The sequence below is a fragment of the Drosophila tropicalis genome, unplaced genomic scaffold (assembly GCF_018151085.1).
Source record: "Drosophila tropicalis isolate 14030-0801.00 unplaced genomic scaffold, ASM1815108v1 contig_593, whole genome shotgun sequence".
NCBI lineage: Eukaryota > Metazoa > Arthropoda > Insecta > Diptera > Drosophilidae > Drosophila > Drosophila tropicalis.
The window spans coordinates 13702138-13713688 of record NW_027173070.1 but is presented as its reverse complement, the minus strand read 5'-3'; the positions used below and the strand labels follow the sequence as shown (position 1 = coordinate 13713688).

Here is an 11551-nt window from a genome sequence, read left to right as displayed (position 1 = left end):
GCTAGGCCTGAGAGAGAGAACAAGCTTAAAGCAAAGCCCCAACAAAAGAGAGAGCCCCCCAAGGAGAGAGAGATGTTGAGAGACCCCTGAAAATGAAAGAGCATACGAGTAATCTTCCTCTCCCTCTCTCTCTCAAACTTGTTCTCCGCCTGCACTTTAAATAGAAATTGCAAAAAAAAAAAAAAACATTTTATAAGCTACTATTATTATTTTTGTTTAGTTTTTTTTTGTGCAAATTTTCAAAGTCAAGTTTGCCTGCTGTCACCGTCGCGTCGTCGTCGTGAAGTCTGCTGCAAGCAGAGTTTTGTAATTTATAATTATTTATGGCTTTTTAATTACTTTATATGCACAATTTTGCGATCAATAAACAAACAAAAAAAAAAAAAAATGTTAACAACAAAACGCTAATTAAACAAAATAAATACATCAAAAAAGTTCTGCCAGTTGCATGTGGTCAGACTTTTTAGATACCCTAAATACTCACAATAAGATGGAACTCACTCGAATGTACTCAAAAGTACTCGATAGATGTGTTCTAGCTCTATAAATATGATGGAACCCACTCGAATATACTCAGAAGTATTCGATAGATGTGTTTTCGATATCGTAGCTCTATAAACCAAGTATTAAAATATCCGAAAATAAGAGAAGGTGAGATTTTCTAGATGATCTACACCTGAGAGAGAAGAAAAATTGTTGTAAATTTCTTATAAATGCATTCAACTGACATAAATGTTTTAAATAAGTATTCGGATATTCGATTTAAGTACATAATACTGATGAAAACTTTGAAGAATAGATATAGATTAAATATAGCATTCTCATCTCATGTTATCCTTTATAGTGAATTTTTAAATATATTTCTATATGTATTATTAAACTAGGAACTGTGGCGGATCAAAGTCTGAGAAGTGGAGGAACTTTACCCACTAAAGTATGCAATAAATATTTCTAGAAAACTCGAATTATGTAAATGAATCTTTGAACCAAACGTTGTTTTTAATAATACAAAAAGTTGTGCATTTTATTTAACTAAATGAATAATTTTCCAGTATATTTAAGTTTTCCAAGTCACAGAATAAGATCAGCCTATGATCGAAACATGCTATATTAGATACATCGGCGGAGTTAAGGGGTTAAAATTGGAACAAGAATAAGCTTGTTGGAGCAAATAAAGAAACTTATTTATGAATAACTATTCAAAATACTTAAAGTAACCATTGTTGACAATTACGAAAAGTTATCAATTTTTTACAAATAGTAAATAATTTGGCAGCTTAGAAGGGCAAACCTTTTCCATTTTGAATGTGTGAGATCATTTTTAATTTCATTTTGCTTTATCCTTTATCCTTTATCTTTCATTAAAGATAACGAGATAATATTCATTTTATATATAGAGGCCAAGGGTTTAGTAATTTGATTATTAAGACAAAAACAGGAAAACTCCTTAATTGACTTATAAGTAACAGGAAAAAATCCTCAGCTGATTTATAACTAACTTAAAACTAAATTATTTCTAATTACAGAGTTTTTAAGTTGTTTAGCTGCAGTTTTTTCCAGGACATATGTAGGGCTTGTTTAAAAGGAATTGGAACAATTTCTTCGGATGTATTCGGAGTTTTTTAAGATAAGTTTAAACAAAACTGCCACATAAATAAACGACATGTATTAATAGAAAGATATGTTTGTATAAATTTAAAAAAAAAAACCCTTTTTAAAAACACTAATAAATACATATACATACATATATATAATTTATATATTTTACAAGAATTTTTTCAATTTTTTGTCTTCATATACATACATATATGAAAGGAAGACTTGGTATAAAATAAAAACTTGAAAAAAGAAGACTAAATTATCAATTAGCCATAAAGACTTAAACTTTGAAGCAATTTGTCTAGCCTTTTGATGCAGATCGAGAGAATCCTGTATTTTTGGATCCTGCTACTAACGTTAAATGAAAACTTAACAAACTTTCTATGATTCATAATTATAGGGTATTAGAGTTCTATAAAAAATTTATTTCGGCGCCAAGTCTTAGCTCCTGTTTTTGTTATTGTTTGTTTTGTTTTATGAAATTTATTTGATTCGGTACGGGAGAAATTTGTGTCGCAAAATAAAGATCAGAAACAGATAAGCAACAAAAATGAAAACCAGTTCATATTAGTGGAATGCGATCATATTTTAAGGCTGGAATTTCCTAAGCTTTTAAAATGATATTAACAAACAAAACCAAAAAAAAGTACATTTATGTATATATATAATTTGATTGAGTCATTAAGTGAACGCATTACTCTGAAGAAATGCCTTCAGAATGTTAATGGAGTAATTTTTTGTTGTTTTTTGTTTTTTGCTTGGGTTGTTGACCGATTTTTTGGCTTTGAAGACAAGGAAAACCGTTAAGAAGTGTTAACTTAAGAAGCTGCAATTTCTTTATTCTTTATTTTGTTTATTTGTGCTTTGTGTCTTTTTCCGGACTTGAAGATGTAGAATCTGTGGTTATTTATTTTCAGGAGACATTTGTCGTATCATATCACATTTACACTGTCCTACAAATGATTGTATTTCATAAAGTTGCGATCGAAACGACTTCGACTGCCATATAGATCCCGATCATTGCTATTCAACAACACAAAGTCACCATTCTCCTCATTGTTATTACCAAAAATGGGTACATAGCTATTAAGATTGAGATCTTCCTTCAAACGTTGATCGGGCCGGCGTCCCAATTGAATGACCTTGGCATAGAGATCCATATCGGATTGTAGAGCACGATCAAAGTCCTTCCAGTGAACGAATTTCACTTGCTCACTGGGTATGGCATTCTTATCGAGCAGTTCGATCAAAGTATTCGAATTGACAGGTTGCACCACATTCAGTTCCCTCTCCAAGGCTTTGATTTGATCCGATGTGGGATAGCGACGCTTAACTGGCTCAATATCCAAATCCCATAGCCAGGCCATCAGTGGAGTCACAGAAGTAGACTGCAAGGATTAAAATGTCTTTAAAAGGAAGGACTCTGTGATGTAGCTTAACTCACCTGTTGCCCTCCAATGGAGCTGCTACGTCCTATACGTGGTATATTTTTCATAACAAAATTCTCGCTACGTTTGCCCAAACGTGGAACATTTTTGGTTATTTTCAAAAAGAATCCTGGACTATCATCAGCAAGGACTAGATTCAGGATAAGCCCTAGAAAAGCGAAAATGGTTAACAGTCTCATGATCAAACTTTTTCTGTTGGCAAAAGTTAAATTGCTAAAGACTTTTATAGGAAATGTTTGCCCCTATATCTGGATACAGAATATTGACAAAATGCGGGAAGCATTACACAAAATAATGCAAATCAATATCGATCGATTTGACTCTTAGATGATAAGTACAAGAGTGACCCAAATGCATAAATTACAAATGGAAAAACTTACAAAAAAATGTGTGAAAGAACTGAAATGGAATACAAACTTAGTTAAGAAGACTTTTATATCTTAGTAATACAAATTTTTAGCTTTATTTTAGTAGATCTCGATTGAAATCGTTTAACTTTTATAGTTAGTGGATAAAAACAAGAGTTAAATTATATATAAATAAAACAAAATCTTAAGGAAATCAAACTTGGGCTTACACTAGATTATATAAGAGAGCTCTGTGCCCATTGGGCGATCTCGGTGGGCAAGGCCTGATAGCGTTGGACAGCCTGCTGTATTTGGCCATATGTTAGGGCCATTTTGTGCATTTCGAATTCTTTCTGGACCTTGCCCAGGCCGCTATTACTGGACAGAGGCATGATTAGTTCGCTTATGCGTAAATGCTCAAAGGCTTTAAGTACTACGGAACGTTCTACTCCCTGCATGGTGGACGAGACTTTGGCAAATTTGGAGAATCTTGAGAATATAATCTCAAAGTTGAATGGATCACGATCATAGATCTCTGAATGATGTTTCATGGCTATAATGATGCATAATTCCAGTACTGACAGTCCGCAGAGTAGTTCAATCTTGTCATCGGATTCATATTGCTGGGCCAGCAATGACATCTGCTCCACAGTGATATGTGGTGTATTTGGCTTGAGTTTGCACACCAGACGTAGAAGATAATTTTTGAGAAATGCTTCACTTATATCAAAATCGTAAAGCATTTGCAGAGTTTTCTGGGCTGCTGGCATTTTGATAAGCTTGTCATGATGCTTATTCCAATTATCCACAAATCTCTTATCAAAGTCATAGGCAGCCCCACGAAAATGATTCCTTTGGAAGGTGAAAGCATCGGATTTGAGCAATTCCAAGCTATCAATTCGGCTGGCTGTTGATCTCAATTCTTTGTCACTGGGTATGGACAACAGTTCTTGGCATAGCTTGACATAATCTTCGAATTTGTCCGCATTGGGAAAGAGAAACACTTGTCTATGGGAGAATCTCGATTTGACACGCTTTTCCAGCAATTCAATCACATCCAGACGGCAAGTGACGCCCAGCACACAAATGGGAGCCTGAGCCGATTGGGATACATCAAAGAGATTGTAGAGGAGCGTCTGATTGTGGTGTGTACAAAACAAATCGAATTCCTCCAGTATGAAGACGACACTTTTCGATTTCTTATTGCCAGCCTTGAGGCACTGCAGCAGAAAAGCCAGATTTTCTGCAAAGGAGCCGAATACCTTGCCATCGGCGGCATTTTCGAGACGCATCTGGACCGTTATAGATTTAAGAGCAATGCGATCATCCGTATGAAGATTCCCATCCAGATGCACGATTAGTGTATTCTCCACGAAAGATTTGTTGACCAACAGATCCGCCAGCACGGCATTGATGAGCTAATGGATTGGAAACCTTTATTAATCATTGATAAACTTTATATAAAGTCTCCTCGCCTTCCTACCGTGGTTTTTCCCGCATTACGAGGTCCGATTAAAAGCAGCGAGTTGGATTCGCCTTCACCTGTGCGCTGTAGCAACTCTCGGACATTGGAACGCTCTGCCTCATAGCCTCGTATGGTTGTGTAGTCCCTCTGAAGGCGCTCCTTCAGAAATCGGCGGGCTTTGGACAGCTCTTGCTCCTGATCCACCGTTGGCATCTTTTCTTTGTTCCAAGTCACCACTGGCAGCTTAATCAACGAATTCGAGGAACAAACAATAAAAGAATCACTTAAAACATTTCAACTTTTTACCACAACAAATAAAAATAAACAAGCCGCCGCTCTCAAGACGTGCCGCCGACCAAAATAAGCGCGAACTCATTTTGAAGAGCAAAACCTCATATTAATGCGAGACAAAGAGCGTTGCTCTCAATTTAATGAGTGAAACTCTCATAAGAATGAGTAACTGCCCGCTCAGTTTCAGTGGCTCCCTTTACTGCTCAGTGGCGCTGTGTGAAAAAAAAACGTTACTAAAATTCGAACCGTTATTTTAAAGAAACGTTTTATTTTATGTTTTATAATTTTTAAATTGAATTCTCAAAGATTATTTTATGTTTTAGTGTCATGGTAAAAATATCAAATTTAATATTTTTTTGGAAATATTTAAATTGAGCGCTTTTGGCTGTATCCAAGATTCTGTTGCCTTAGTAAGGATTCCTGGCAGTTACTTTAGCCAGAATACTCGTTTTTAGTTAACAATTCTAATTCTCTCTGTCGCTGAGTAAAGTAACCGTTACTAAATGGTAATTTTGATTTGTTTTCAAAACGATTAAAAATCAAAACCTTTGATATGAACTCATTAACACTGGAAATGAAGCATTAACTGCTTCATTGTGGTGGCAAGCTTTCTGCTAGATTAGCCATTTTAGTTTACATAGAATTTTCACAGAATAATGACAGTTTTACCAATAGTTTTTGGTTTTTTATGCCTTTCTATGGGACCTCTGCCGGTAAGGATTATAATGAAATTATGACGATTTGAATTGTGGCAAATTGAATACCCCTTATTCTTAGATTCATTCGACATTTACTTTTGACAATGTACGATGCATTGCGCTGGAGAAAAATATTGTGGATTTTGATTATTGTTATATTAAGTCCTTTAATCGCACCTACAAATATCTGTCAGTTAAGACAACAAAACCTCGGGTTCCCATAACAGCTGCAACGGTGAGTATATAAAGCTTAAACTTAATATTTTATTAGCCCAATGTTCATTCGGTGTCAATTACAGGTCACATTAAGTATATTAAGGCGTGAAAATCGAAGTGTTCTCTACAACTTTCATGTCAAATTCGATGGCTGTAAATTTATGAGAGATCGTGATAATGCCATGGTCAATTGGCTGCTTGGCGGTGTCAGTGCCTACACAAATTTGAACCACACTTGCCCCTACAATGTAAGTAATTGCAAATCTATAATAGATTTTTCCTTCAAGATTCTTCATTTCTCATATTTAGGAAGATATATATTTGGAAAAACTGCCAGTCCATCATGTAGGGCAATGGATGGGATTTGTTTTACCAGGAGGACGTTACTATTTCAATAGCTCTTGGGTATTTAATGGTAAACAAGCTAATTTGTTTTTGGTTTATTTTAGCATTGCTTAGAAAAGATTGTCAAGAAATATAAGTACACAAATAGGGGTAGGCAGTTGGCAAACTGTTTACTCACAAAACACACAAAAACCATTTCAGTTTTATTTATTTAATCGAAAATGCCATACGATTGCGTTACCATAGATGAGGTGAACTATCAAAGGTATAAAGCGGATCGTGCCGATAAGACCCATAAACGTTGGCTGGAAACATTGTCCTGGTATCCCAAGGAGCAGGCCAGCAACTACATACGCATCGATGAGATTAACCATGAAAGTCGTCGGCAATATGGCGATAAGCACTTTGCCAAATATGCGGCACAACGTCGTCTCAATCAACGTTTCTGCCACAGTATTGCAGATGAGGGAGTCAGGGAAAACCTTAACGAACCCTTTGGCCAAGAACGTTTCAATGACTACAAGGTGCCAGCTACAACAAATCGTGTCTATGGCAGTGTCAAGCCTTCAAAATTACATTTTTGCTAAACGAAGAAATTTCTAATTTTTATAAATGTATCTTCCTAACATCTTAAATCTTACGTTGGGTGCAAAAATAAAATGATTCCACCTGCCACCATCATTTGGTCAAGTGTTCTTTCGGCCTCAAACAGATCAGCTGTCATAAGAGTCTTGAAACGAAAACTATCTGGGCCATCGATAAGATAGAAACAGAGACAGAGACAGGGAGACAGGCAGGTGTGGAGAACACTTTTCCTTGGGAGCTTAGCTTCTTCCTCAATAATAATTATAAAGATCATCGTCGTCGTCGTCTGCTGCTGCTGCTGACAATGCAACTCTCAATGGGCCAACAACACTTCATTACGAAAGATTTTGCCCATGACCATGCGCATAATTAACAAGGTGAGCTAGAGAAGGAGAGGGTGAGAGACAGAGTCAGGTCAAAACCGGTTTATTATGTCTATGACAACAGGGTCCTTTACATTCGAGTGTTTACTGTGGCGCCGTCGTTTCGGTTCTAAGTACGTGTAACTAGTTGCAAAAGTTCGCACAGGTAATTAACTCTGCACGGTCCCCCTTCTCCTCCTCCTCCTCCTTATCCACCAAAAGTCACACTGTCTTAAAAAGATGACTTGGCATTTGTTTAATGAAATATTCTGTGTGTAAGTGTGTGTGTGTGTACTTTAGTTCTATAGGAAATCTTATTGCATAAATAGTCTAGATGACTCCAGATGGTTAGATGACAAACTTTTCAGTTCATTATTGGTCATGATGTGTGATGATCAATGTCAGTAATAGATTTAAATCATAATCAGTTAATAAGTCAAGTGGTCGGGAGCGGATTTACCCAAATCAGGAGATCTATTAAGTTCTATTGCGAAAAGCAACGTGTCCAAAAATATTATAATATTTAGAAGGAATGGCTAAGTTTTGATAGTTTACCGAGAAGACTTAACATCTCTCATTCAACTTTTCGAAATCATTGATCTTAGAACTTTCATGGCAAATGACGTTGTAAAGAATATAACAATATATCCCAAGGTCTAATCCTTAAACTTAATCTCCTATCCTCGCCATATCCATTTGTTTGAGGTCTTATAGTAGTTGTCTAGAGTAGCTCTTCATGCCAAAGGTCTTCCAGGTGTTGACAATCAATAACAATTAATGGTTAGTTGCAGTTCGAGGGGGATATTTAAAAAAGTTCAATATGCAAATTAAGACATGGGCAAAAACTTTTCCCTTTAGCAATCTTTTTTTTTAATATGCAAGTGTGGAAATTACAGCATTGCCTGACATTTTTCCAATTTTCCCCGAATTAAAGTTGAATGCACAGACATTTTTGTACAAAAACTGGGCCAGTAAAATGAAGAAAATAAAAAAAAAATGGAAAATATAGGGGGAAAATGTGAAAACCGCCCAGTGCGAAATGCATTTTGCAAATCATTAGACACATGGCTGGATTCACAGAGGCCTACAAGTAAGTAAGTAAGTAACTATAACTATGTCTAACCCATGTTGGCATATTTGATGATGACCATTAGAGTCGTATAGAAGAACAGTGGAGAGTGAAGACCAACTGGAATAAATGGGGGACTCTAGAAGATAGATGTGGGCGTTACTGAGGAGAGAGAAAGGTAGCGTGTGAAAAATCAGACAGCAGCGGCCCACAAAAATCGCAATGGTCACAATTAAACGGTAGCAAAATATAATTACAATCGATAGAAAAGATATTTATAATAATGATGACCAGATTTAGACAGAATACACTCGCAGAAAATTCGCATAAATTCTTTCATATATAGAATGCTAGATCTCTTGGATATTAGATATCGTGTTCTATATTTGTTAAAGAGTATGATATGAGCAGGAAAGGACAGCTGTTTGAATCCTGGCTACACTGTAAAGTAGAAGGAGATGGAGACGATTCTGTCCACATAAAGGATATGTATGTTCTTGATCAGCATTACCATCATTAATATAAGAGAACGACTCGAATGAAACCTGAAGTTTATGCGTTTGTATTGCCCAATTGATATTAAGTTTGACAAATCGTCGTATCGGACCATTTATAATATAAATCATCCATTAAAGTATCTTCTTTACTGTAAAAACTTTATTAATATTGGCTCACAAAGTAGTGAGAAATAGTAAAATCTTATGAAATTCAAAAACATTCAAAACGCGAAACTTATCAAATGAAATTCATTAATGGAATTAAACACATAAGTGTGAAGGGTACAAAAATGTCGGTACAGCCAATATTAACCTCTTCTCATTATACTTAAATTTAGTGGTTATCGAAACCAATGTTTGAGTGTTTGGTCCTCAATGCCAAGAAGAGAACCTAAGCTAATTTGTGTGTTCTCATCATACCTAACCAAATGTCTAGTGATATGAGTTAGGTAAGCTTAAAAAGTACCCACTAAATCCATTGGTCGATTTGTTTTTTTGTTGCATACCTCACAGATAAAAATTTGTAAATTTTCCATAGCATACTTTAGAGAGTTGCGTCCTTTTTGCTTTGAAATATAATTGATTTTTAATTGCTTGGACTAATGAGGTTTTACTTAGAAAGAATAAACCCTTTGTTGATAATTAGTAGCAGATTTAAGTATATAATGAAATAGATCAAAAAATTCAACAAATTGGAGAAAATGTCTCGCTCTTAATTAAATAAAACCCAAGATAAGCAAAAAATGTTTTTCTCAGTGTATTTGTATAAGCGGAAGACAATATGTTTGGCACATCTTGATATCTGTGAGAGAGCTTTTCAGTTTTTGATTGTTTAAACAATTTTTCCCATCAGAAACTATCGATGCAAACTTTTTTTTTTTCGTATATTTTTTCTGTTGTTTTCTATGTTGTCTTTTTTGAATCTTACTTTTGTTGTTTTTGAGTCTTTTTTTTCTGTTGAATCATTGACCAAGTCGGGCAACAGTCAACAGTTGGTGGCTTGGTGGTTGCTAGTGGGAGTTGACCGTATAGTAAAGGGCAAGAATGGAAAGGAATGCAAAAGAATGAAAACAAAGGCAGAGAAAGAAAAGGTGTGCGGCCTAAAACAAATAAACATAGACACCTACCCATAGATGAGGAGAGAAAGAGAGGGAGGTAGGAAGGAAGGGAGATGGCTAGAGCGACCCCTTTAGAGTAATGGCAAAAAGGTAAACAACATTTTGCGGATTTCACGCCAGGACTTAGACACTGTAGAGAGAGGATTGCGAATGAGTATGAGAGAGGCATAACTGATCCTATTAGGCTGACTGACTGGCGCCATGTCTAGATGCAATTATGCCAGGACATGCCCATTGCTCTCACTGGCAGTCTCACCTTATGCCCATGGCCCGGATTAGGCACACACACACAGACAGAAAGGGACTTAATCCAGTTTTGCTTAACTTGCCAGGTAAGACACTAGCCAGTCAGCCAGCCAGACTGGTTCACCTGAACAGCCAGCGGAAAAGCCAAATAAAACCATAAAAAATATACAAAAAGTCGGAACATTAAATAAATAAAATGATAAAGTCAAAGTCAGAGTTGGAGTTGGCGTTCGAGTTCGGCGATGAAGATGGATATGAAAGGCAGCTGAAGCAGCGTCTGCTGCTGGTTGAAACTTGGAACTAAATTAAAACCCCATTGGCATTTTGGCACGCATGTTGAATCGGTTGCCAAACAGTGGCGTCCATCTAACAATAGAGGATGGGGTCCTAGAACTAATACAAATGAATTTTGGATAGGTCGTCTTTTGATTATATTTACTAGTAAGTGTAGCTTGCTTTCTAATTTTATTTCTGCTTGGCATATTTTTTGGTCCACTCACGGGCGTTGCGTATGGCCTCCGGTTGGTCTTGTTTCCACAGTTGGGCCACATCATTGGCCAAGGGATCATCCGGATTGGGGCAACTTAACAAGGCCTGGATCGACAAGAGCACTGTGCGTATCTGCAATGCCGGACTCCATTGATCCTTGAGCACATCCAGACAAATGCGTCCCAAACGGTCAATATTCGGATGGAATATTTTCGTTATGAAACGTACTTTTGGCGGCGACATTGGATAATCCTCGGGCAGAAACAATTCCAATTCGAAAAGGCCTCCCTCAAAGGGCGAATCCACTGGTCCAGCCATAATCACATGGAAATATCGTACATTCTTCTCATCGGGCACTGCATCTATGCCAGGCACTGGATCCTGAATAAGCTTCTCTGTCTCCTTTATAATACGACGGGGCACACGACTCATCATCCTTTAAGATACTTGTGTTTTTCTTTGTTTTTTTTTTCCCTAAATGTTAAGCAAGTTAAAAAGTAAATGTAAAGCACCCTGAATTCGGCATTTCTCTCAATGCTTTCTATTGTTTCGATAGTTAGTGGCGAACAATTTTATCGTGTTAGGGAAGAGACTTCTTTCGATTTATTTACAAGGGAGTTAGAAAACCCATATTTTCCCCTTTGTTGTGCGCCTCTGCTGCATAGGAAAGTGGATGGGGGAGAACCTACTCGATTCGTCTTGGCTCATCATCAAAAGGCCACGTTTTATGTTAAGCCGCCGTCTGGCAAAAGTCAAAAGCCAATTTGCCAATTTCT

At 36.5% G+C, this 11551-nt stretch overlaps 4 protein-coding genes across 4 annotated transcripts; 1 reads left to right on the top strand and 3 right to left on the bottom strand.

The window, feature by feature from the left end:
• Positions 1–2552: 2552 nt before the first annotated feature.
• ETH (Ecdysis triggering hormone) lies at positions 2553–3226 on the bottom strand. Its single transcript, XM_068291374.1, has 2 exons — positions 3044–3226; positions 2553–2987 (listed from the first exon to the last, which is right to left on the bottom strand). The coding sequence occupies exons 1-2, from the start codon at positions 3224–3226 to the stop codon at positions 2553–2555; spliced, it is 618 nt and encodes a 205-aa protein (XP_068147475.1).
• A 252-nt stretch (positions 3227–3478) lies between these two features.
• On the bottom strand, positions 3479–5222 carry Orc4 (origin recognition complex subunit 4). Its single transcript, XM_068289790.1, has 3 exons — positions 5166–5222; positions 4878–5102; positions 3479–4812 (listed from the first exon to the last, which is right to left on the bottom strand). The coding sequence occupies exons 2-3, from the start codon at positions 5070–5072 to the stop codon at positions 3631–3633; spliced, it is 1377 nt and encodes a 458-aa protein (XP_068145891.1). The 5' UTR covers positions 5073–5102; positions 5166–5222; the 3' UTR covers positions 3479–3630.
• Positions 5223–6630: 1408 nt separating this feature from the next.
• Positions 6631–6996, top strand: LOC137578170 (uncharacterized). The gene has a single exon (XM_068291822.1). The coding sequence runs from the start codon at positions 6631–6633 to the stop codon at positions 6994–6996; it is 366 nt and encodes a 121-aa protein (XP_068147923.1).
• A 3697-nt stretch (positions 6997–10693) lies between these two features.
• LOC137577056 (ubiquitin-conjugating enzyme E2 N-like) lies at positions 10694–11320 on the bottom strand. Its single transcript, XM_068290419.1, has one exon. The coding sequence runs from the start codon at positions 11208–11210 to the stop codon at positions 10752–10754; it is 459 nt and encodes a 152-aa protein (XP_068146520.1). The 5' UTR covers positions 11211–11320; the 3' UTR covers positions 10694–10751.
• Positions 11321–11551: the final 231 nt, after the last annotated feature.

Coding starts and splice junctions, on each gene's coding strand:
- ETH (XM_068291374.1), bottom strand. CDS start 3,226: ATGAGACTGTTAACCATTTTCGCTTTTCTAGGGCTTATCCTGAATCTA. Junction 2,988..3,043: donor GCTCCATTGGAGGGCAACAG/GTGAGTTAAGCT, acceptor TAATCCTTGCAG/TCTACTTCTGTGACTCCACT.
- Orc4 (XM_068289790.1), bottom strand. CDS start 5,072: ATGCCAACGGTGGATCAGGAGCAAGAGCTGTCCAAAGCCCGCCGATTT. Junction 4,813..4,877: donor GTAATGCGGGAAAAACCACG/GTAGGAAGGCGA, acceptor CCAATCCATTAG/CTCATCAATGCCGTGCTGGC.
- LOC137578170 (XM_068291822.1), top strand. CDS start 6,631: ATGCCATACGATTGCGTTACCATAGATGAGGTGAACTATCAAAGGTAT.
- LOC137577056 (XM_068290419.1), bottom strand. CDS start 11,210: ATGATGAGTCGTGTGCCCCGTCGTATTATAAAGGAGACAGAGAAGCTT.